Raw genomic sequence first — 27,559 nt, forward strand, 5'->3', positions numbered from 1 at the left:
ATATGTACTCTTTTCGGCTAGTGTAAATATTATGCGCATACTGTGAGCAGTAGATGAATCTTCGTTACTATACCTGAAACATTACTATGCAGCAACGTCATATTCGCCGAAGCCATTTACTAGGATGTCCAAGTTTCCGACCTAAAGCCAGCGACACATCCGCCGCAGTGGAGCAGTGGTTATGATGCTCTACTATTGATCAGAAGGTCGCGAGTTCGATCCCGGTCACAGCGGTTACATTGCGTCAGCGGCGAAATTCTTGAGGCCTGTGTACTGTTCGATGTCAGTGCAGTTGAAAGGAAACTCCGCTGCATTGTCGACCATACTGAAATTATGCAGTTTTATAATACTATTAAATGTTCTGTAACATCTAGGGTGGTTCATTTTGAGAAGGGACTCATCAATAATTTAAAATAAGCAGTGAACAATGTGTCAAAACTGAAACCGAAGTAGGGAGCTGCTTCATGCTGGGTATAGACTATGACGTCACAAAATACACTACACTGTGCCATAACACAAGCGATTCTTCTATCACGCAAAAACCAAGCTGGAGATGTTTTACCATGCGGAATCAAGCAGCGCCGGCTAGTCTGAATTTGCAAGGGGCGAATTCAGCGATGAGTGCAGCTATCTGATCATGGAAGAATCGCCCTTTAACTTCGAATCGCCGGTGCGGGAAACAGCTGACGTGCCCCTTATTGACGGAATCATGCCACGACAACATTTTAGTTCGCTTCGTCTCATTCATTGTAAACACAATGAATTGTACTGAATTAGTGGTAACGAGTTGCTTTGCGGCAAAGGATACTGATGCTATCGCTTGAGTGTACGCAGTCTGACCCCCACTCCACCCCCCGCCCCACTGACTAACAACTTTCCAACAGAACAACATATTCATCAACACAATTGTAGAAAAAACAATATAGCAGGAACTGAAATACCTGGCAATTATTTTTTTTAAATTTGAGTCCCGTGTTTTGCTTTCTACTTTATACCTAATGAATCTTTGTTGTCTTGTCACACTAATTAGCCCGTCAGTAGTCAACTCAACCAGTAATGCTTTTTTAACTGTGTGGTGGGTCAAGCATACAGCAAAGCTTGTGGCAGTTACAAATTAAAAGTGCCAACTTCCCGCATCTTTCTCTGCTGGCTCAAGCCAGAGGAAGAAATGTGACTGTGGCTGTAGTCCTATTTAAGTAAAGACTTCTTCACAAATAAGGTTGCACGCAACGTGTAAAACCGAGAAATTGCTGATGCGTAATACACTGCCTTGTACACTTTGCTTCATTGTGACAAATTAAACAAACATAAAACAGACCGATCCTTTTATTTTCCTACAAAGAGCTTTTGCTCCAACAGTAGCTTCTGTGGCCGTCTTCGCCTTTCTTTCATCGCGGAAAAAGGCAGAAAAGTATGGTGATATTTCATTGTGCAGTCCATTAGCATAGCTAATGAGAACGGCACTGTGATCCCGCGTGATTGCGTAATGGGAGGTTTGAAACTCCAGCGAACTTGTCTTAATTAGTCAGGATAAGCGATGAATTGTGTGAACTTGTTCAGCTTCTCTTCGTGGAAACCAGTGCAGAATAGGCGTGAACAAAAATAGTTTTCAAATGAGAATAAACAGTGTTAAATGCGACTGTGTCTGACTTTCGTAAACGTTGCCATTAAAATTACACGCTCATTAAAAACAAAAAAAAACAAAAACAAAGCAAGGACGTCGAGTTTAACAAATATTGGAGAAAATTGGTTTCCTTTCATCTTCCGGATGCATATGTTGCGATCATATAGATAATAAAAACTCACACAAGAAAAGTCTTAATAGCTCGTTTAGAAGTCTGATTGCTGTTCCGGTTTCGTACAACAGCATATAATTTCTTTGAAAAAAAAAAAAAAACATGGCATGTCTATCGCCACGTTGCGACTGGTCTCCCATTCTTCCTATGTTCACGGAAATCGGGGCTACAGTTTCACCTGTCCATTATATTCACGAAAGTTCAATCAGTGCATTTCTGTTCACTAGGTAAAGACGATGGCGCTTTCCTTTGTCTTGGTGGTAGGGGAACGCTTAATAAACAGCATAATCAGTGAGTGACGCTGGTTGCTCGTTGTTATCTTGAAGAGGGTCACCGGCCATACACCCTGACAAAGACCCAGAAAGCAGAAAGACTCTGACAAGGATACCGGAATAAAGACGACACCACTGACTCGCCGATAACAATGAGCTTACACTCGGTGTTCTTGATGAAGTCTCTTTGTTGTTCTCTGTTCTCGCCGTATAGACTTCGCGATTTGACAGACTTCGAGCTGTTCGCAACACCTTGTAGCATGGGACACTGAGTCAGTGGGTCCTTTTATTCTTGCTGAAAAACCGAGGATTAATGGGGAATAGCGTGCGTGTATAAGGGAATCCGGAGTGATCCTTGTTTTTTACTTGCTTCGTTGTACGTGCTAACCCGAGCGTTGCATTCTAACGATTGCACCGAGCGTTTCAATGCACTGTTGTAGCCGTTGAGTGCAGATGCCGAATCCATAAGACAGGGACCCGAGAACTCCCGTGGGCTGATGTTTCGCAAAAGTTTGGGAGTGTCTGTTTTAGGAATATTTGATCATCAGCATTTCTAATGAGCACAGGATAGCTTTATATTTTTCTTGATTTATTCCATCAATAATGAAATAAAGCTGTAATTTTGTGACGACGCCTACAATGAACAAAAGAAGTCTTTTAGTCTGTCCGTCATTAGAAACGCTTTCATATGCGATGCAATTAGCAGCCATGAGAGGAGCTGAGCAACGTTAGTAATTCATTAGTACTGCCTGAATTAATTGCTGTTTTTTTCTATTTGAACTGTACACAACACGGCTGGATATAATGAAAAATACAAAACAAGTTGCGCCAATTTCGAGGCGCTCCACATCCCAAAAAGTAATTACTATATGTGGCCGACAAAGACAGATTGTCTAAGAAAGAAGCCATTGCGCAAATAAGATGGCGCGTGTCTTGGACTGAGTTGCAATTAGTGAGGACGAAAGAAAAACCATTATTGCGAAACTGATTGTGTTCATTATAAGAACGTGCAGGCTCGAAGACACTGACCAAGAGAAGCGGCGCTAATCTTGCGGATGGTTCAGAAAAGCAACTAGACGAATTCCCAATGTATCTGACGTGTGAACCGCCAGTTAACTAAAAAAATAATTTCGTAAGTGGAACCAGGATACACGAGAAGAGGAAAAATCTGGTAAAACAGTCCCTTTCAGAGGCATCTGTTGAGCAATCAGTTCTTATAAGAACTGCTGCCACAACCAAAGCTGCGTTAAGAGACTGCTTTACTTGCGAGCAACAGTAGGATTTTTATAAGAACTCCTACTGTTACTTATTCTTATGCCTAGCTACTTCGTGGTGTTTGTAATCTGTCTGCGTTGTTTGTAAAGTCGTTGTCTTGTATTCGCATAAAATTTCGAATATCACTTTCAATTCAATTTTATTTTTTTCCCAGCATGCATAGTCTGTTTCACACCTAGGGGAAATCTCGGATCGCATTATACGTGGTGCGGCCAGCGCTGTACTCACGTGCCGCTATAGCAGAGGACATGATTGAACACTACAGCTCTTAAAGTGTCTTCGCATGCGCGAGCTGCTTGAAAGCAGCGTTGGCAGCAGCTCAATTCATGCGTTCCGATATTTTCCCTAAGTGTGAAACAGACTGTACAGACGGGTTCGCTGTTAAAGGGCACACCTGCGTGAGCAGCATGATGACGCAACCGATGACGCAACCAGGCCAGGAATATTGATGGTGATTGCGTTGGGTTAAAAGCTACGTAAGTAGCTTGACGGGACCTAATGAACAGGATGTACAAGACGGTAACAAAGTGTAGTCTGGTGCAATGATCAGCATGAAAAAAAAAAACACGTGCAGCTACCGTGGTTAACAAGAAATTTCAGCAATAACGGGAACCGCCCAAGAACAGAAATACAACTGCAGGAAATATAAATCTTTAGAATACCGGTACAGCAAATAAAAGCTTACATTACTCGCATAGCAATGCTAGCTATATAAAAAAGAAATTAGAATGCCATCAGTTATGAAACACAGCACAAAAGTCATGTTACTAGAATAAAAACAACAAAACAAAATATGCTACAGAGTATGTACATACAACAAAACATCACATTGCAACTGAATGAAATATGAGCGCGTTTTTTTTTTTACTGAAGATGTTAATTTTATATGTATTGAAAGCCGGTGGTACACTATGTACAAATGATCGACGTTTGTAGTGTGTCCTGAAATGTGGATCTGACCATGTCTCGGGGCTTCTTGTGTTCACGTGTTTGTCGACGATGCTCCAATGATGTCAGTCGCGCTATGCGATTCCTGTGGAATTTCGAAGCATATCATGTTGTATGTAACAAACCAAAAGTATACAATTGTTAGTTAGAAGAACGTTGTACTTCGGAAACATTTTCCTGGTGCTTCAATAACGGTCGAGATCCATTGTAGCAAATAATCATCTTCCGTAGCCCTAGAAATCTATGCATGTTCGTTTTAGTGGCTGTGCACCATCCTAAAGAGCAATGATATAAATGTGCAATAAATAACGCATTGTATATCTGCACTTTCGCCTTCGTAGGGAGTAGACTATATGACAACACGATAAAACACTAGTCACGGAAGAGACTGTTTTACAAATGTAATTTGCATGCATGTTCTACGTATCCCAGCTGCGGCGGCTGCATTTCCAATGGAGGCGGAAACGTTGTAGGCTCGTGTGCTTGGGTGCATGTTAAAGGACCCCAGGTGGTCAAAATTCCCTGAGCCCTCTACTCGGGCGTCTCTCATAATCACATTATGGGTTTGGCACGTCAAACCCCACATATCAATCAATCAATGCATGTCCTACGTAAACTGTCAGATAAAGTACACGCCAAGAATTTTGGGAACTCTCAACTATTTCAATTTTCCGGCCTTCAAAGCCGATAGAATCATTCATAATTCACTGCAGTAGTTTGTTTTTGGAGCGAAAAATTATCTAAGTTTTCTTCGCATTGATAATTAGCTGATTTAGCTGGGATGTGCAAGATAACTTTTTCCGTAGTTCGTTGCATTGCACGGGCAAGTTGAGAACCTCGTTTGCTGTTATTATGACTGTGCTTTAATCAGTATTATTTCAGCGTTAGTTTGAAATTTCACAATGTCGATTATGTATATGTTAAACAAAAGTGGCCTGAGAACATTTATTTGTGGTACGCCGAATCTGTTTAGTAAAAATGGTATGTGACCACTTGCGTAGACATCTTGGTATTTGTTACTCAAGTAAGTTTTGGACATATATATATAAAGAACCACCACGTACTTAGTAACAGTCTAGTTTGTTTAGTGAAATATTTTGGCCTAGACAGTTGAATACCTTACTGCCCTGCCGTGGTGGTCTGGTGGCTAAGGTACTCGGCTGCTTACCCGCAGGTTGCGGGATCTAATGCCCGCTGCGGCGGCTGCATTTTCGATGGAGGCAAAAATGCTGTAGGCCCGTGTGCTCAGATTTGGGTGCACGTTAAAGAACACCAGGTGGTTGAAATTTCTGGAGCCTTTCAGAACGGCGCCTCTCATAATCATATAGCGGTTTGGGGGCGTTAAACCTCACAAATCAATCAATCAATCAATCAATCAATCAATCAATCAATCAATCAATCAATCAATCAATCAATCAATCAATCAATCAATCAATCAATCAATCAATCAATCACTAAACCAATCATTCAATCTCTTGCTAAAGCACATAAATAGCGTCAGTGTATAGCTTTTCTTTCTGTGTTTTTTATTATGGTTTGCATGCATATACGGCGATCTTGACCGATGCCGTCTCGGTGAAGAGATTGATACGTGCGATCGTTGTGGGCTTGCTATTGTCATCTTCGCGGTGCCACGAGCGCTTGAGCATTAGGTTCGCCACTGTCTATAACGCGCCGCATATCGGGCAGTTGTATACGTGACGCACCGGGTGTATGCGATGTAGCAAGATACCATGCGTATACGTTTTAGTTTGCTGTCATCAGAATGCTGTGGCTTTTTCCTTTAATCATCTTGGAGTGAGTAGGAGGGTGCACCCTGCAAGCTAGGCGATGGTGTTTGCGTTGTGGCGTTATACCTCCGTGGTTCGTTCTCCACTGGCTAACCACTGCTCGAGTGAGGCGGTAAGGGAGGGCTGGTTGACGAGACTCCGGGCCGCGGCGTGAGCCACGTCATTTCCCTCGAGCCCATCGTGCCCTGGCACCCACACTACACCGGTGTAAGGTAGCTGCTTTTAGAATTTCGAATTCTTAGATAAAGATTGGGCCTTGCGTGTGATTGAGGACAGTTGATCGGGAGTCTGTGAAGACTAGGATCGCGCCCTTAACAGTCGCAGTGGCAAGGGTGATCGGTGCTTGCTCCGCCACCTCGGAGCTCCTCACTCGGAAGGCGGCGCATGCCACTTCTTTTCCTCCCATGTTTAAAGCGCTCATGGCGTAGGCGTTTTTGTCCGGGTTTCATCGACGTAGTCAGCTTCTGGATCACGCTGGTGTCTTCTGAGGATAATAGTAAAATCCAGGTTCTTTCCTTTCTTGAAAAGCTAACTCTCACCACTCAGCACCCGAGAAGCACCACCCGAGATGGTATAGAAAAGTGGAAGAAGAAAACAAGCTGCCGCTATTCCAACAGCGGCGATTGACTTGCTGGTCGCTTGAAGACGAAGCAGAAACCTGGATAAGTTCTAGTAGGCTGAGAAAAACTTGTATTTATACAGACTGTACAAAAGTTGCATAAGTACGGACATCACCGTTACACACACAAAAACAAGAAAAACACTTTGGAAATGTACAGATTTCTGTAGGGTGACTCCACGGGATTCGGCAGAGCAGATGGTGCCTAACACCGCTAGCCCAGTTCAGAACTCTTGGCGGAACATCAGGGCCTTTTCTTATCCCCTCGGTGTTCCGCCCTTACACAGCTCTCGGCGAATCGTCACCTGCTTGTCCACTGATAGGACAGTACACTTGGTCGATAAAAAACCCGCCACGATGACGCAACCTTCGTGCATGTGCGAGGGATCCTACCCTCACCCCAAAGAACACAACAACAAAAATTTAAATAAAACAGAACTAGAAAAAGTCATAGAGGCTTGGACAAGCTCCGCGGCACACAATTATCTAGGCATAGAGCTTCACGTAGTGGGCTTTGGCGGCCATAGAACGGCTTTTCCATGACACGTCAACTTCTTGACGACGGGGCAACAATCCGCTTGTCCCCTGTGGGATGTAAGAGGAGCCGCTAGCTGACCGCACGCGGTTCTACTTACGAGCTCATTTGTAAGGATAAACCCGGCAGCAGTCGAAGGCATGCCAATTCAACAATAAGCACCCCAGGTGTCGACCTGTCGCAAGCCCGCCCGCTTCCGAGAGCTACCTCACCGGACCAAAACGAAAGGTTCACGGCAATCACTGCGGTTTCGCAATGCGCGCCACCGATTTTGCAGGCGCGCAAACATACACGGCCGTGTCATAAGCCGAACCGATGTGAGGAGTCGCCGCGGTGCACTGGGTCTCGGAAAAGGCCCCTTGACGCGACGGCTGCCAGTGCCGTGAGCTAATTAGGGGGCCGTCGCAATGCCATTTATAATCCCACCCTTTTTGTTGCCTACGCGGCGGTTGGTTTCCTTTTCCCGATTTAACAGAAACTCGCTCGGCTGTCTCTGGCGCTGCAGAACTACGCGGGGTACCATGCTGGCGCCGTACTGTCTGCGTTCATGGCAAATCCGGTTGGACACGCTTTGACTGAGTACAACTAAAACACCGCTGCCTGCCATCGGCTGACGTGCATCCCCAAGCTTACGATACACAGTAAATAGAAGCAAACGAAAAGTGCTTCGCAACCTACGCAGTCACGCAACCTTAGCGCGGTCATACAATGGTTTAGATTCGAGTGATACGTCGTTTTCGACGATACTTGAAATTATGGGTAGGCAAAAAAGTTGAACTTACTCACTCACCCGAGAAATAGATCTTGCGCGTTGGACTCGCACAGACTCAAGACTCTTCAACCGGACTCAGACTCAGACTCGTGGTTCGATGTGAGTATGAATGATTCCGAGTGTGTCGACTCACGAGTCCATTAGCTTAGAATTAGCTTATAATTAGTCTAGACATCTCGGGTAAACTGTGCTCCTCATGGCGCCTTTTGATATAGTACATTATAGAATACGATTTATGAGTGTTTAAACATAATACCGTTTTATTGAAAGAGATGACAACTTATGATATATTTATCAATATTATCCCTGAAAGTGTTGGTGGCGGAGGGGGGGGGGGGGGTTAAAGCCCACTACGTAAGTCGCGCTTCTGCTCAATAAATATTAAAATGACGCATAGATGATACTGTTTTTCAATACGTGTGAGTAGATGAGAGTAGAAACGGGAATCCAGGTAAGGCTGATATGAAGGCCGAAGATTAGTGGATAAAACCTCAGGTCGGCTGAAGAGTTGAACTTGCTCAGACTATTCCAAGAAATAGATATAGCGCTTTGTACTCACTGGGACAAAGACTCACCACGATTTTTCTGAGCCAGACTCACTCGGACTCACGCTTACAAAATTTTTCTTCGACATGAGACGCACCAAAATATTACTCACGTGGACTCACTCACACTCACAACTCGATGCGACTCACAGCTCGATGCGAGTCGGAGTGAATCGACTCATGAGTCAGTTTGCCGACCTATGCTCGGGATGCATATTAAGCGGCACTTGAACAACGCTGAACGATTCTCGGGGGTATGGTGGTATCTTCACTTTTCGGGCTGCCTCGCAGATCTGGTGCTCACCATAGCTCAGGGACCGATCTGCTCGTTGACGTAAGCTTCAATGTTTCCAGTTGGCAGGTCCGTTGTGTTTCTACCAGCTTTTGCCATGTGTTGTGCATTCCCATTCTTATGATTCTGGTGGACGAGCTAGCAACCTTATGGTGAGGTTGCTAGCTTTGTAGATGAACACACTCAACTTATCGACTTCAGATATCTTGAAAGTGAGGTAAAGGGTTCCGTTAAGGACTCGGCTGGCGAGAAGAGCCGGCACGACTCACCAGGTATTTTGTTCCTCAGGTCGCTGCGTTGGTTGGTGATTCTGCTTACGAAGTGCGCAAGTTAGAAAATCGTGAGTTGCAGTCTGGGAAGCGTGGCGGGCCCTGGTATGTCGATGTGCAGGTGCAAGCCCCGTACTTGAATTGAGGTAACCTCGAGTATTTAGACCCCGTGGAGGGTGACAAACGGATCTGGTGCTTCATATATTGAAGGTATTCCGTTCAACGGGCTATTAGTGCAAGTATTTCCAATATTTCAGCAGGCAATGGAAGCGGCAGCTATCGAGGTGTTGTCGATGACGTCGGCCGCTTCGCTGTCCAGTGTTCTTGCGTCTCATTCACAGCGTAATATCATCCGCGTAGATGGTGTCACGGAGGTCCTGTATGGCTAGAAGAAGCCGGGGATGCTGGAGGAGCGCCACGCTGACTGAAAGTGGTGACATGATAGAGCTTTGAGGTGGGTGCCTGTTCGGCAGCTCAAATTTTGCGCTCCGTAAATTCTGAGCCCCACCCTAGCCGTGTGATCGGTTAGAAAGTTCCGATCAATAACCATGAATTTTAAAACCGCCGCTGATGTCTTAGACATTTTGAAGTTTGGCTTTCGGATTAACATTGTCGAAGGCTCTTTTGGCATCGATAGCAAGAACAGACTTGCTGTTCTTGCTCAGTTGATCAACACGAACAGAAAAATAGGATTATCAGGGTTCGTTTTTTTTGTTAATCACGGTGGTTATTAGAAATGACGCCCAAAATGCCAAAGAAAGTATAGCGAATGTTACTTGCGATTATGATATAAATGTAAAGGAAGTACATTTCTTGACTTTCTGATTTGTTATTTTTGGTTAATGTATTGCTGAGCATAGAAAAACAAACCGTAATAATTCCTTTGTTCATATATAGCGAAGTCTCGTTTTGGCAGAGTGAATGCGTTAAAATGGTATAAAAAAGACCGCGGTATTCGTGATGCCAGCAGGCAATATATGTGAAATGGTAATATCTGAGCAACAGTAATTAAACTGTAGCTTTGTTCATCAGTTGGGATCAGCACTGCATTAGCTTTACTTATTAATACCATGATTAAAGTTTGCAGCAGAATATCTCGGAACACAGGCATAAACGCGATGGTAACCAAGTTTTCAATAGAAAAATGCCCACCGCTTCTGGTAGTGACTAAAGAATTTATTAATGAATCGCAGTTAATTGGACAGCTGCCAGCGATAATTATTGTACCTCTGAACACAAAAGTCATCTCAACGGTGGTTTTATAGTTCTTTCCAAAGGTGACGTTTCTTAAACCGTAAAACAGGCCTAATATATATATATATATATATATATATATATATATATATATATATATGACTAATCAGACTAAACGGCATAGTCAGAGAAAGGAAGCAACAATAATTCCGTACCATGGATACAGAGTCCTTGTAGCCCTTGAAAACCTTGTAGCTGAGAGCCGGCGCCATATGATAAGCCAGCACCCAGCCCACCATTATGGCGACACCATCCTCCTTGTTGCTGGATTCGAAAAAGCTGACGAACTCGCCGACGTTCCTGCAAAATAAGCGAACGCTTCTCAGGTCAATAAATCCGTGCGAGTGGCACGATACGCAGTCTAACCGCAGGTCTGTTTCAGATATATGAGAGTAGAAGCCGAGGATCACAATTCGCATTACTTGCAATAACGCAAATCAAGCTGAAAGGTGGAACCAGCTTGAAGTAATTTTGTTATTTGAGTGTTTATATGATAAACGAACTGGATGTATGAAATGAAGGCGATAAAAAAATCATTGTATTTGTGTGTCCCATAATGGCCACGTGACACATTAGCCTGCAGGCCACTCAGCACATTGATAAATCCTCGAAACTTCGACGCTGCTAGAGTCGAAACAATATTTCATTCGAGTTGAGCAAAAAATAACTAGGATAGCTGAGAGGCTCAGCTTTTAAAAACAATTATATAAAACAGTCGCAAGATCAATCTCAGCCGTGTTAGCACATTTTGTTAGAAGCGCATTGCTAGAGGCCCGTGCATTTATGATATCAGGGCATGTTAGAAAAACACCAGATTGTCAAAATTTCAGGAACCCTTCTCTGTGGCGGGCATTGTAAACTTATCAAGTATTTGGCACTGAAACTTCATGTCATTAATAATGTTAATATTATTTTAATTATTATTATTATTATTATTATTATTATTTATTAGCTCTATAAAGCCTGCCACCAACAGGAACATCGAATGCGCATTGGAAAAAACATTTGTAAAAAAAGTGTTGGACTTGTTACGGAGGCTCATCAATTCATTTTGTGACGAAATCCGAGAAATTTCTCTTCTTATTGCCTTCATTCTGGTTGCGTTGTCCCACATATAATTAGTTGGGAGGTTCATTGAAGCTCGAACAAGTGCGCTCTGACGCTTCGTTGATAAAGCCAAGGTTTTAAGCACAAGCTTTCTCGTCACACTTTTAATGCTACAAAACAAAATCCACCGCGAGGACTAGTTATTCATTTTATGAAAGCCGGTCTTCTTCGTAAGCTCTTTAGTAAAAGCCTTCCAGTCAACTCATTTGAGTTGACGTGCTTTATTGAAAGATTAAGACGAAAATATTCATTTCACGTTCACTTGCCTTACAAGTGATTCGTCGAGTAAATGCATCTCACTGTCTTGGTCGACTTTTACCCCTTCTGGCAGGTAGCGGTTTATGGTATCTATCCAGCGCTCCGATGTTATCTTCCCCCTCGTCAGGTATCCTACGTCTGCACAAGAAACGAGGTAAGCGTGATTCAAGTCTATGAAAACAAATATAATATATATTTTAAAACAAATAATAACTTGGTCCAGTCACATTAACAAAATTTGCGCATCGGCCTCCAGAAAACTCGGGTTCCTCAGGCACAAACTAAAAGCCGCTCCTCCACGTGTTAAATTACTAGCTTATAATTCCGTTGTCAGGCCGCAACTCGAGTATGCAAGCGCAGCATGGGACCCATTCCTTAAAAAAGACATTCACAAATTAGAAATGGTGCAAAGGAAGGCAGTCCGGTTCATCTTTAACAGCTATCATAGCCGAGCTTCTCCATCGCTTCTCATGGAAAACAACAATATAATGACCCTGGAACACAGGAGGCAGGTTGCGCGTCTAAGATTTCTGTTTTTGCTTAATTCCCAACAATTCAATATTAATCCAGGACTTTATATTCAGCCCCGCTTATCTCGTTCAACTCGAAGCACCCATGAGCACAATCTAACTCCAATTTTCGCACACACTAATCTTTATAAGCACTCCTTCTTTCCCCGCACAATCGAGCAGTGGAATAGATTGCCTGTTGATGTGTTTTCGGCGCGTGATGTGTCGGATTTTGAAAAGCGTGTACTTTCTGCAATATTTTAAACATTCACTGTGCCGCTATGTTTCTTTGTGTACTGCTATTTTTTTTCACACTTGTTGGACTGTTTTAAGAATTGCGTACCAATTTACCATGCGGATTGATGCTTTCTATGTAATTAATCTCTGCCCACCTGCTTGGTCTTTGGACTGCAGTATGTCTTAAATAAATAATAATAAATAAATTTATGCAAAAGGTCGTTAAAGGGACCTTGCTACACTTTCTGAGCATGGTCAGAAGACGCTGCCGATCGATACTGAAGGCTCCCGAAAACACGTAAGCGAAATATTATAGCGAAGCATGCGGCCTGGAATTAGCAAAAAATTGTAAATTCAGCAAAAAACTGCTTTCTCTGCTTTCTACAAATGACGGAAGATGACGCCCCGTGCTCGAATACGCTTCACCTGTATGGAACCCCTACAACCAGTGCGAAATAAAACAAATAGAATCGGTACAGAAAAAGGCCATTAGATTCATCTTCAGGCGTTACGACTCTGCTTTTTCACCTACGTCAGCATTACCATCTTTGAACTTATCTCTACTTTCATCGCGAAGGAACATTGAGTCCCTGAAGTTATTACATTCTATAATTTATTCGACGTGCAAACTTTCAAAAGATCTCTATTTAACATGTTCCAGGCCTTCTTCAACACGCCAATTCCATCCTTCGAATATGACAACGTTCTACGCCCGTACTAACACGTTTAAATTTAGCTTCTTTCCACGAACTGTTGAACTTTGGAATAACTTATCCGGTGACATACGTTGTTTGCCCTTAAATGAATTCTTGTTATCCATAAATACTCTTTGACAGTTTGTCTTTTTCCGTTTCACTGTTTACTGTGTTCTCTTCCTTGCCACCATGTCTTCATTATGCCACCATGTGATGCCATGTATTGCCACTTAGTATTTTGCTTTCCTTCGCAAAGTATTACACCATGTTTTGTACCGGCCTGTTACCCACTCCTGCTATAGCCCTTACGGGTTGCAGTATGTAAAAATAAATAAATAAATAAATAAAAATAAATAAATAAATAAATAAAATAAATAAATAAATAAATAAATAAATAAATAAATAAATAAATAAATAAATAAATAAATAAAGATGCTCGAAAATCACTCGTAGAAGGCCTCCCATCAGCCACTGGCTGATTAGAGCTTTGCACGCTTGGTAGTTACAGGAATCGGCGTGAGAGGCCACGACTTGTCCTCGCGTGTGTGCGATATTACCCTGAAAAAACTGCGTATTTGAAAAAAAAACAGAACAAACAAGAGTGCTCAATGTCACGAGACGTGCGTGACGTGTTTTCTTTGCCCCTGCCATTCGTCCAAGTCTAGCTTCCAGCTCTTTCATCTGGACAAAAGAAGGGAGAATGCGATTGCAGAGTGCGACAAATCTTTGTAACTCTACTCGCACTGTACGGATTCTTAAAATTTTTGCAGCGTTGAATTCGTGAGGCAGTAAGGTCTTCTATTGAATTCATTCCATGGTTACTTGAAAAAGTGTTCTTTAGCGCTCCTGATCGACTGCGCAGGTTTTGCATGTTTTGAACTTGCCTTTATAATTAATAAGACAGCAGTTAGAGTCTCTGAAGCACTTACTACATTGTACGGCTTTTCGGGGGTCGGTCACCAGGTATTTACTAGTTTGTGCGTGTGTGTTTGTTTCTTTGTGTTTTTTCTCTTGCCACTCCGTGGGGGAAATGCAAGTACATTGAACAGGCAAAATTTTGTAGTAGAGCTTAGACTTTCTCTTTTTCGTAGGGGAGGGATTGTGTTTTGTAATTATCGAGCGAGACAAGTCATAAGGACAATTGATGTCCGAAAGACATGGCTAAAAAGACGGTAAAATGTTCAGCATGCGGGGTGGGTTTGAAAATGGGCCCAAGTGCTGAAGCGAATGGAGAGGAGTCTGACGCCAAGTGTAGGCAATGTGAGGTCGAGGAAAAAAATGGAGAAAATGATGGTTGCCAAGAGTGAACTGCTGATGAGAATCACCGAGCTAGAGACTGCGCTGGCGACAGAGCAAGAAAAAATGAGGGCTATAGGAGAAAGGCTGAAGACTGCCGAGGAAGCACTAGCGAAGGGTGGACAAAGGAGTGGCCGACGGAGAGAACAGTAGGGCACCGGCAACCAGAACGGCGGAGAAGGAAGAGCAAGCAAGTTTGAAAAAAAAAAAACCAGGTTCAGCCGGTTCAATTGTCGCAAGACCCAGCTTCAGCGAAGTAGTGGTGGGGCTGCGAGGGGACAAAGCAGCAGGCGTCACAAGTGCAAGTAACCCCGAGCAGGACGCTCCAGCTGAAAAGTCACAGCATGTGATAATCGTCGGGGACTCGAATTTAAATCAATGCGTAGAAGCAAAGAGAGGGTAAGAGGTGACAATGGGGTTGCAGTAGGGACGTTCCCTGGACGCGAGCTGGAAGCAGTCATAAGGCAAGCGAGCGCAAAACTCAAAACTACAGCTGATAGATGAAACCTCGTGATAATTTCAGGGGGTTTAAACGATGTTCTAAATGAAGATACGGCAGGACTAGTGACCACGCTGGCGAAAGGGGTCGATGACATGCGCGCCACTTCTACTCAGGTGCAGCACGATGCCGGAGGTACCGGTGCGTGACGGCAACCTGCAAAGAGCGGTTGTCAACGCAAACCAAGAGATATGACGGATGAGTCGAGAGAAAGGCTTTGAGGTGGTGGAAATAAACAAAGAGGTGCATAGGTGGGGTGTTTTCAGCGAGATAGAATTCACTTCGATGGGCGGCTAGGTCATGAGGTGGGTTGACGACTTGCAGGACACGCAGTAGCTTTTTTTTTGGGGGGGGGGGGGCACGCGGGCCCTTCGGTGTGCAGGATAGCTATTAACGACGAAAACAACCAGGGAGACTTTTTGACAGGTGGTATGGACACATACGATTCCAAAGTGGCACCAATATCTAAGATAGGTAGAGTCCGGGGCAGAAATAGACTTAGGACACGAGGGCCGGCCCAATTCAGACATAGGGTGTATTAACTTGCATGGTGGCAGAAACAGGCTAAACTGGAAAGAAATAGAACAGCTAAGGGAGAAGAGGCCGATGGTACACGGTTTTGTAGAAACCCATCTTAGGGACATGGAACAACCTCATAACAATCTAGACTACGTGTGGGAATATTGTAATAGAACAGAAGGCAGCAAAAAGGGGGGTGGTATTGGGGCATTCATTCATAAAAGTAGATTGGTAAAGGGTCAAGTGGCAAAGGAAAGTGGCAGGGCAAATGACACTCCTTGGTTTGTTGTACTTGTGGACGGTAGCAAAGGCCAGAGAGGAAAACCAGGCAATGGTAGAGTGTATATCAAAGGTCATTGAGGTATTAGGAGGAGAGTGCGAGATAATTACACTAGGAGATATGAATGCGTACATAGAAGACATAGATGGTTATACCGACCCAACAGGCAAAATGATCATAAATATGTGTGAAAGGCATGATTTGATCATTTGCAACAGTACCGAGAAGTGTGAAGGGCAAATAACATGGGAGGTGGGAAGGCTGCAGTCGACGATAGACTACGCACTAATGTCACATAGGATGTATGATAGGCTCAGGAGAATGCACATAGATGAATGTGGCTCCAGAAGTCTGGGTAGTGATCACAACCGTATCAAGCTAAGTTTTAGAAAAGCAGTGAAAGTGGGAAGGAGACAAGATGAGCAACTACAGGAAAATTTTTATTCATAAAGGCAAATAAAAATATCTACTACACAAACTGAGAAAGTAATCACTGAGGATAATAAAGCAGTGTGGACATACATGAATCTAATTAGACTGTTTGAGCTAGAGCTTGCTAAGCGACATGCCAAGTCATCCCGGAACAGAAGACACAAAACCAAGAGTTGATGGGATGAGGAAGTTAAGGGAGCCATAGCGAAGCGACAGGAAGCCTCTAGGGAACACAGACATGCTAATCAGTGGGGTGAGCCGACAGATGATGTTGAAAGAAAATGAGAAATCTTTCTAAGCTGTAGAAGAAAAGCATCCCTTCTCATCAATGAAAAGATTAGAAGAAAGTGGGCTCAGTGGCTCGCAAAAGTACATAAAAATGATAGAAAGGCAGCTGCGAAATTTTGGAACCATCTAAGCTCCCTAAGAAAGGAGATGAGCCTAGAGCAGAGGTTTATAACTACAGCTCAAGGCTAGGCCAGAAGGGGACGAAGTTATTGAATAAATAAGAACAACGGTGACAGATATATTTCAACAAAGAAGTGCCTTAGGCGCCACAATAGACAAGGATGAATCAAGTGGCGCAATGGCTCATTTTCCCAACGAGAGTGGGAAAGGGTTGAGAAAAGGGTTCCTAGTAGTACATTAACAGGTCCAGATGGCATTCCAAATATGCTGATAAAGACATTGGGTCTGAAGTCTAAGCAGACTTTGAGAGAGGCAGTGAGCAAAATATTAATTGATGGTGAAGTCCCCTATGGATGGAAACTTAGCAGGATGAGCATGATCTATAAAATATAGGGGGACAAAGCTGACATAAACAACTATACCGCGTCGTATAACAGTGACATATTGGTCTACAGGCTGGTGATGCAGATTATAAAGGAAAGACTGTAGGCATGGATAGAGGATGAGGGGGTGCTGGGGGAACTGCAGAATGGGTTTCGATAACACAGGATGCTGGAAGACAATATGTTCTCACTGACGCAGTCCATTTAAATAGCAGAAAAGGAACAAATGCCCCTGTGGTTAGCATTTTTGGATATCAAGGGAGCGTGCGGTAGCGTGGTTCAAGAGGACTTGTGTGAAATACTGGACGCACTAGGTGTGGAAGATTGAGTCACTAACCTGTTAAAGGATATCTATAAAGGTAACAACGTTGTTATAAAGAGGTAAAAACAGGTATGCAAGCCCGCAGAGATAAAACGGGGGCTTAGGCAGGAGGTCCTTTGTCACCATTGTTATTCATGATGTACCTACAAGGACTATAGAAGCCAAATTAGAGAAAAGTGGACTGGGCTTCAACCTCTCTTTCGTCAAACAAGGAAAACTCATTGAACAGGCACCACCAGCATTGATGTATGCAGATGATATAGTGCTAATGGCCGACAACAAGAAAGATTTGTAGAGATTGACAGACATCTGCGGTAATGAGGGAGATAGGTTAGATTTCACATTCAGTAAGGAAAAATTAGCAGTCATGATTTTTACTGATAATGAAGGCAGTGAGCTTAGAATACAGGAGGTCACGCTAAAGATAACAGATAAATACAAATATCTGGGCGTATGAATAAGCTATGGGACCGAGTACCTAAGCGAACACGAAATATACGTGACGACTAAAGATGCAAGGAGTGCAGCAATGATCAAAAACAGGGCACTGTGGAATTACAATAGGCATGATGTAGGGAAAGGAATATGGATAAGGGTTAAGGTTCTTGGTCTGACGTTCGGCAATGCAGTATTGTGCATGAGATCAGAAGTTCAAGCAAAATTAGAAATTAAGCAACGTGGAATAGGTAGGCTGGCCTTAGGAGCTCACGGGAATACACCAAATCCGGGAGTAAAAAGTTATACGGGATGGACATCATTTGAGGGCAGAGAAGCTAGCAGCAAGATAAAATTGGAGAAGTGATTGAGAGAAATGGGGGAGGAGCGTTGGGCTAGGAAGGTATTCAGCTACTTGTACGTGAAGAATGCCGATACAAAATGGAGGAAGCAAACCAGAAAATTGACTGGTTAATGCTTAGAAAACAGCAGGGGGCCATAACCAAAAACAATTTTTGGTTAAGAAGAAGCTGAAGGAAGCTGAGACGGATATGTGGAGAATTGGCATGATTAAGAAGGCCGCAATAGAGATCTATCAAATTTTTTAAGCAGGAAATTGCCAAGGAAAGGATCTATGTTAATACTCGGGGTAGTTCTGTACTGTTTGAGGCAAGGACGGGAGTACTGCGAACCAAAACAAATCAGGCCAAATACGAAGAGGTAGACACGGTATGCATGGCGTGTGGAGCGGAGGAGGAAACTGCCCAACACTTGATAATGTTCTGTAAAGGGCTTCACCCTAAGTTCAGGATGATGGCGCAGAGTTTTTCAAAGCACTGGGGTTTAGAGACAGGGAGGGCAAAATAGACTTTAAGCGTGTAGAATGAACTAGAAAGAGGTTATCTGATTGGTGGCGAAAGTCAAGGCACGAGTGAAAATTAAACCCTTCACTGCAAAGTACGAGTCCTCAACCTCACTATTTAAAGAAAAAAAAATAAATCCAGTTCTTGGTTCACTAAGTATTACGGCTTGGTGGCGTTAGCCACCGCCCAATCTAAAGGGTACAGACATATCAATCCATCCATTCGTCCGGTCCCATCACCCGTGATCGATGCCAGTTCAAGCGAGTCGTTGGAGCGGTGCGAGCGGGGATTTGCTGACATCGCCGACATTGGCGGCGTGACAAACATCGAGTTCATTTCCCTGGTGACGTGATATTATTCCGGACTGAATAAAATGGTGTTTGAAGTGTGCCAGTTCTTCACGACAACGCCAGTTTTGAAACCGTTAGCGAGACCGGAGATTGTGAGCAGCGATGCAAGACCATTTTGCAGGTAAACACGGCTACCAGTGTCTCTGCGCTGGCTCGGTTCGCTTCCACCTTTGCCCTTCACATCGATGCAATTGACAAAGTAATAGCGTATGCAAACGCCTTGCATACGAGTGCAAAGCCTGATAGTCTTGTCAAAAACAAGCGCTCCATGACGAGCTCGCGTGTGAACGGCGTAGGCGACTGCCGGCACCAGCCATGCTAGGATTACTTGTCGGAGTCGTGAATAATCAGCTGTCACCGCTGTTGCGACGTGCTTGTCATTCACGAAGACGTTTTATTCATTATTTTTTTATGGAACGAAGCTTTCCTGTGCAATGTTGTTTGTTTTGAGCTTCATTAGGAGGATACAAAGTCGTCCGACCGCACATGCCGAGGCGCCGCTTGGGAAGCCACTGAGAGATTCTTCTCCCCCGTGTGTCTCAAATCGTCGCATGCGGCACGCCGCACCAAGCGACGCTGCATCACCTTTATCAGTCCGGCGGTCGCCAGGCACTTTTTGCCGGAAATCAATGGCACCTGCTCGACCTGTCATGTCCTCGCCGACACATATCACGTCGTAGCATCGTGCCCAGTTAATCCCGTCCCTTTCTCATCCCCTTTTCCTATCCCAACTAGAGAGGCTTGGGAGGAGCACCTGCTCGGCTGCTCTACCTTGGCTGCACAACGCTCCTTGGTGGAGCGCGCACGGGCAGCTTCCAGCTCCACTGGCGTCCCGGAATAGGGTCTTGCCACTCTAGCACGCCGATGGGCCACGTCGGCACTCTCTAGTAGACTTTTTCTGAAATAAATGTTTTTTACCACCACCACCTGCATCGCACAGAAAATCGCACGTCTGTCTCACGCTTTAAGCCGCACCACTCGCCTGCGACCTCTCCCGCGTCTCCCCTCAAGTGTTCCGGAGCTCACCGCCAGGGCTAGGCGCGGAGTTCTTATCGCTCCACAAACTTGAGCTTCGGTTCTCTATATGGTGAGCTCGGCAGAGAATGTCAGCGCGAGCGTCACTGATCAACTGCTACAAGCCACTTGCAACGTGTATTGCTGACACGCGTCAGAGTGAAGTCTATTTACGTGACTTCTGTAAACATCAGACCGCCATGGTAGATCAGTGATTCTCGACTTCTGACCTGAAGGTCGTGGGTTCGATTCCAGCCACGGTGGTTGAATTTTGGTAGAGGCGAAATGGTAGAGGCCCGCATACTGCTTGGTGCCAGTGCACGTTGAACCACACCACATGGTCGATATTTCCGGCATGCTCTACTATGACGTCTCTTACAATTATATCGGGGTTTCGGGACGTTAAACCTCACATATCATCATATCTTTAAACATCATGATGCCTTTGAATTGATCCACGTACTTCTCTGTCTTGTTGAGAAATCTACGAAACGGCATGCCGTCTTTATGTGAGAGTCAGAATGTCTTACTACTTGAATCCTCAGCACACAGACTCAAGACGTATTTCTTAACCTTTGCGCATCCCGCTGCAAACACAGGGTGTCTGGCGAAAGGAATTTACTGCAAAAAAAGCCCGGGATTTATTCATCTAATTTTCCAGAGGCCGTGACTGCTAGGATTTCTCGGGCGTGGTTACTATATATGGAAACGTGTATCTGGGGGCCACCAGTCGAGGTACCACATTAAGAAAGGAATCTTAAACATCCACCACGTAACTACCTTGCGAAACCTGGTTTCTCCTAACACTCCTGGCGCAATGAGATAGATTTTCAGTTTAGGTGGTGAAACACCATTAACAAAGAGCGCAGGTGGAATCAGGCCCTGATCGATTTCGACATAAGTGCTGGTCCTTTCCACGAAGTGCTGTAACAATTCGCAGAGTCGTTAAGACTCCTTTGGTAGAACACTGAGCAGATCACTGTAGGTTCCGCGAAAGCTAACATCAAATTTTATGGGTATAGCATGACACGAGGGCATTCTTTGATGCATCAATGTAATAAGAACAATCCCTCAGCCTCTAAGCCTTTGTCATTCTAGGTGTGCACCGCAATATGGGTTGGCCAAACTGACGAAGAAACAATGTACTACATTGTAGGTATAAATAATAATAATAATAATAATAATAATAATAATAATAATAATAATAATAATAATAATAATAATAATAATAATAATAATAATAATAATAATAATAATAATAATAATAATAATAATAATAATAATAATAATAATGATAATAATAAAATTAATAATAAAATTAATAATAATAATAATAATAATAATAATAATAATAATAATAATAATAATAATAATAATAATAATAATAATAATAATAATAATAATAATAATAATATCAGAGATTTAACATCCTAAAACACGAGTTCAATATGAGAGACGCTGCTGTGGAGGGCTATTTCGACCACCTTTCTTTAACGTGTGCCTACATGTAAGCACACAGGCCTCAAACATTTTCGCCTCCACCGAAAATTCAGTCGCAGTATCTGAGATTTCATACTGCGACTTTCGAGTTGAGAGTTGAGTGCCATAACTACTAGGCCACCGTGGCGGGGCTGTAGGTATAGATGAAATAGGGCTGTTCTGTCTTTTCAATATCGGATATTAGTGAGAAATGGTTAAATGAATAATAGAATATCAAACTCTTTCCTCGAACTACTGAGACGCTGTCTCTATCAGAGATAGCTGTTAGGGCCTATTGTACCTTTATAAAGTCTTGTTCGAATATGCGGTAGCTTGTACCCGGCTGTAGGAGGAATAAAAACGTTGTACAGAAAAAAATAGCTAATGCTTTATTGCTGAAGTTAATAAGAATAAGCAAATATCTTTTAATACTTTATGCTGAAGCTTCAAAAAGAAAATAATTTGCTTTTCTTTCATTCTCAAATGGCGCAAAAATTTTGTTGAAACCCTAAAATGTAAATGTTTTGATAAAATACGCTGCAAGCATTCTAGAAAATGGCCGACTTGTAACACGGATATCTAGGTGACTACAGGACCATCTAAAAATTATAAAAAGTTAGGATAAATATTGACATCTGAAATGCAACCCGTTCGAGTACAAAAACTACAGTGAATTACGTCCGGAAGTGAATAGATGTGCCAGAAGGTATTGAGTTGTGGGCCTTTTAGTGCAATATAGACCACGAAATAGAGGAAGTGATACTCAGAAACTCATCAAACTTCTCGTAGAGCCTGCTAGGAAGGCAGGTTTTCATTATTTACAGTTGCTAAAGTGTTACTGACTTGGCGAGCCGAAGAAGTGGCGTCCTGTTATACATTATTTTCTTGTTGCTTGTATAGTTAGTTTATCCAGTAGCATACAGTAGGTTGTACCTCGTATGGAAACTTCATTACAGAAGCAGCAAATATGTGATGACAGCATCTGACGAACACTGCAGGCTCAATGCAAGCTTTTGAAAACTATAATGGATGCAGCGGCTGCGTATGCACAAAGAAACGAAGAAACAAAAGGAACGATACTGGGCTGCCACTAATTTCAGTGAGTTATAGTGCGTTTCGAAGCGCACTTTAGCGCCTTCCACAGAACATCAACGCTTCGGTCGCGGACCTTGGTTGGGTATCCATCGGCAGCATAACATATAGTCTGGCACGCATGTGTCGAGAAAAACAACGTGTCGATCGATGCGTTCCTCTTACCAAGCGCATCACGTTGCCACTATGGAGACGTAGTATAGCCGCATGTTCAGGTAGAATAAATTTTCTACACCTAGCTGCAGGGGGCACGTATTCAATTTAGTCAGTGGTGACGAATCCCTAACAACGCCGTTGGCAGCTATATATAGCAAGTACGCAAAACGTTTATTCGGTTTGCGGGTCTCTCTTGTTCTTTTTTTTTTTTTGCGAAATGGCCTTTTGGTTATGACACGAGAACGAACGGCCACGATGGTAGGAAACATTAGCTCATCACCGGACAGTGACTGTGTTGAAGTTTATCTACGTATCACTCTTGATGTTTCGTAAGCGGGATAAACGAATGACATAATACGCCTATTTTTTGGAGGGGAGTTTAACATTATAGAACAGATATAGTACAGATAATTATTTCACGGATTTTTTAAACAGTTCCCTCGTCCCCTACATCTCCCCACTTGCATGAGTATCGCATCGTATGGTCATTCTTTAAAGTGCGCACTGTCACATATTCCTATTTTTTCCCCTATAGTGCCGTGTTGATTGGAACTGCCTTCCCTAAGACATCGCTGCTATCACCGGCTAATCTGAGTTCACGGAAGAAGTGTCTGCATGATTATCAACATGAAAACATTTTATTTTGTGTAATCCCGCCCCTTAAGCAATATCCATGTTGGAGGCCTTCATTTATTCAATAAAGAATGAATGAATGAATGAATGAATGAATGAATGAATGAATGAATGAAGGAATGAATGAAACAGATGCTTGGTTCATAGCGGGATACGTCATTACCAGGCGGGCATGACTGGAACGAGGTCACCTTAAGTACTGCACTCAAGATTCACTCAACGATTCTCCAAACTCCAGAGAGACCGTGAAAGAGCATAGAAGTATGGCCTCCCGATTCCAACATGGAAGAAAGCAGCGGTGAGCCGACGAAACTATTGGGTCTTCCCCGGCTAGTCCCTCAGGGCTTCAATAGAGTTTTTGTCTGTCTACAAGTGCTGGCATCATTTTGTGTTTGTGCTATTGGTTTGGGTACAATTGTTACGAAAACGCGTTGTTGCAAACTATGCCGGGGCTTACAATGACGCCACTGAAGCCGAAATACTGCAAGTGCAATGAATGACCATGCTTTAACTCACTTCCTCTTTAATTAGCTATTGCACTCTTAAAACCAAAATAAGGACAAAGACATAGTGTTATCTTTGTTACAAAAGCAATCGGCCATAGCACAATTGTGGAGTGAATCGTACATCCTTCTTCTCTGGGGTGGTAAAGTTTAAACTAGGTTCCCGCTTCCCATCGACTTCACGACCTCAACCCTTTTATTCCCTTTTCAGATTTTGTAAAGCCCAAACACACGTAGAACCGTGTCTATAAAGTTAGGTCCTGCGTGGTACTATAATGTTTTATAATAGCACGGATTGCATCGGATGGCAGTAAATGCAATTATAGCAGGGGTGTTAAGTTGTCTATCATTAAATTGACATAACCTCATCACTAAACACTAGTTGCATAAAAATTCCAACACGTCTTACATTTGCATATATGTAGAATTCTTTAACAGCAGATATGTTCAGGCTGGCCGTAAAAACTGCTGTTAGCAGGAAACCACAGGCGGGACAGTAAACGCAATTATAGCAAGGGTGTTAAGTTCTCTAGCATTTAATTGACATAACCTCATCACTAAACACTAGTTGCATAAAAATCGCAACATGTCTTACATTTGCATATATGTAGAATTTTTTAACAGCAGAGATGTTCAGACTGGCCGTAAAAACTGCTGTTAGCAGGAAACCACAGGTGGGTGTGTGCCACAGACATTTGGCAAGCCACCCATGTTCTTTCTGCAATGATATAGCTAAATTTGAACACAAGCTATGGCGATGCCCCGTGTTACTTTGTGGGGAAGTCATCACGCCTTCCGAATGGGAGAATGCTATTAACAGCTCCGAACTCTAACAACACCTATGGGCATTCTAACGAGACCGTGACGTCGCAGAGATAGGTACTCAATCTTTTAGTTGCGACGTGGCAACGGCCCGGAACGTGCTAAAGCGCGTTCCGAAGGACCTAATAAAGGTCATCCATCCATATGGTCGGGCCGATAACTATATATGTGTTATCGGCCTGATCAGATGTTTCTGTACCACTCCTATAAACAAATATCACGGTTTTCTAGCACGTTAATGTCTATGGTCCGTGCAGCACTGCGCTTTCACGCATTTATCACCAGGTATTAAGGTGTTATGCCATCTAAAATGCAATGCAATGCCCATTACTTTGCCATGACTGGTGGAAACGTGCTGTATGAGAATACTGGTTCACAGTTCTGAATTTCCTCGCTATGTATATTGTTTTCAATAAGTACAGATTCATGCATTTATCGCCCGGTATCAACGTGTTATATAATCTAAAATTGGATGCAATACCCATTACTTTGCCATGACTGGTGGCAACGTGCTGTATGAGAATAATGGTTCACAGTTCTGGGTTACTTCGCTATGTATATTGCTTTCAATAAGTACAGATTCATGCGCTTATCGCCAGGTATCAAGGTGTTATAACATCTAAAATGTGATGCAATACCCACTACTTTGCCATGACTGGTGGCAACGTGCTGTATGAGAATAATGGTTCACAGTTCTGGGTTACTTCGCTATGTATATTGCTTTCAATAAGTACAGATTCATGCGCTTATCGCCAGGTATCAAGGTGTCATAACATCTAAAATGTGATGCAATACCCACTACTTTGCCATGACTGGTGGCAACGTGGTGCATGACAATACTGGTTCACAGTTGTGGGTTACCTCGCTATGTATATTGTTCACAATAAGCACAGATTCACGCATTTACTGCCAGGTATCAATGTGTTATATCATCTAAAATGGGATGCAATACTTATTACTTTGCCATGACTGGTGGCAACGTGCTGTATGAGAATACTGGTTCACAGTTCCGGGTTACCTCTCTATGTATATTGTTTACAATAAGTAAAGATTCACGCAATTATCGCCAGGTATCAATGTGTTATACCAGCTAAACTGTGATGCAATACCCACTACTTTGCCATGACTGGTGGCAACGTGCTGCATGAGAATACTGGTTCACAGTTATGGGTTACCTCGCTATGTATATTGTTCACAATAAGCGCAAATTCACGCATTTACTGCCAGGTATCAAGGTATTATATCATCTAAAATGGGATGCAATACTTATTACTTTGCCATGACTGGTGGCAACGTGCTGTATGAGAATACTGGTTCACAGTTCCGGGTTACCTCTCTATGTATATTGTTTACAATAAGTAAAGATTCACGCAATTATCGCCAGGTATCAATGTGTTATACCAGCTAAACTGTGATGCAATACCCACTACTTTGCCATGACTGGTGGCAACGTGGTGCATGACAATACTGGTTCACAGTTATGGGTTACCTCGCTATGTATAGTGTTCACTATAAGCACAGATTCACGCATTTACTGCCAGGTATCAAGGTGTTATATCATCTAAAATGGGATGCAATACTTATTACTTTGCCATGACTGGTGGCAACGTGCTGAATGAGAATACTGGTTCACAGTTCCGGGTTACCTCTCTATGTATATTGTTTACAATAAGTAAAGATTCACGCAATTATCGCCAGGTATCAATGTGTTATACCAGCTAAACTGTGATGCAATACCCACTACCTTGCCATGACTGGTGGCAACGTGCTGCATGAGAATACTGGTTCACAGTTCGGGGTTACTTCGCGATGTTTATTGGTTACAATAAGCACAGAGTTTGTTTTTATCGGTCGAGCTGTTTCCCCTTTGTCACTGATTCTCTAGCATCCTCAAAATTTTATGCGATTTTTCAACCCATGCTTACTTCGAGACGTAGTCTCTGAAATCTTGGCACATTCGAATCACTTCTCTTGTGCTTCAACTTAAGATCCTCTAGTTAGGTCTTCTATGTGCTCCCTCTCCGTTTAGGTTATCGGCTGGGTCGTTAAAGACAAAGGCTGTTATCGCTTGAACTTTCACTTTGTTAAAGCCGACGACGCACAAAAGTTTTCCACCTCATTTTACTTCTCTGAAATTTGAATCCAGCTAACTGCCCCCCGTTAGCGCTGCAGCAGCAAAAGGAAAAAAAGTATATAAAGAAACTTCGGTTTTGCGAATGGCACTGGATTAAGAAGGATTAAGCTGGTATCGCTGGAAAGCACGCACACTGTAAGGGAACATCGGGATCCCTAAATAAGGAGAACGGCTGATAGAGCTGATGAGCATATTGCACTGTGTGCTTTGAGCTCAGTAGAACGAGAAAGAAAAAGGCTCCACGTTTAGTCGTTGTAATCGCACAAACGTTCGCGAATCAGTTGAGCAAGCAGCTTGGGACTCATTAGAAAATACTAGTTTTTTTCCGCGACATGGTGCACCTGAATGCATTATGTACATTATTGAACGGTTCTTGAGTGCTTCGTGAGATCTCCTTATTTATATCTTCTTAAGGGTTCACGTACAGTACTTCTCACTTCACTACACAGTGCTCAGAATACTATGTGTAAAGCGCGCGCGCGCGCGCGCGCACACACACACACACACACACACACACACACACACACACACACACACACACACACACACACACACACACACACACACACACACACACACACACACACACACACACACACACACACACACACACACACACACACACACACACACACACACACACACACACACACACACACACACACACACACACACACACACACACACACACACGCGCGCGCGCGCACACGCACACGCACACGCGCGCGCGCACACGCACACGCACACGCACACGCACACGCACACG

At 43.3% G+C, this 27,559-nt stretch overlaps 1 protein-coding gene across 1 annotated transcript in view; it reads right to left on the bottom strand.

The window, feature by feature from the left end:
* LOC119164578 (phosphate-regulating neutral endopeptidase PHEX-like) overlaps window positions 1-27,559 on the bottom strand; it is a 122,951-nt gene that overhangs the window by 60,122 nt on the left and 35,270 nt on the right. Inside the window, exons 5-6 of the mRNA XM_075868472.1 lie at window positions 11,741-11,870; window positions 10,523-10,667 (exon numbers count right to left, since the gene is read on the bottom strand). Of these exons, the coding sequence (XP_075724587.1) occupies window positions 10,523-10,667; window positions 11,741-11,870 (275 nt within the window). The remainder of the gene's footprint in view (window positions 1-10,522; window positions 10,668-11,740; window positions 11,871-27,559) is intronic.

This window comes from Rhipicephalus microplus, chromosome 1, assembly GCF_043290135.1.
Source record: "Rhipicephalus microplus isolate Deutch F79 chromosome 1, USDA_Rmic, whole genome shotgun sequence".
In the NCBI taxonomy this organism is placed as follows: domain Eukaryota; kingdom Metazoa; phylum Arthropoda; class Arachnida; order Ixodida; family Ixodidae; genus Rhipicephalus; species Rhipicephalus microplus.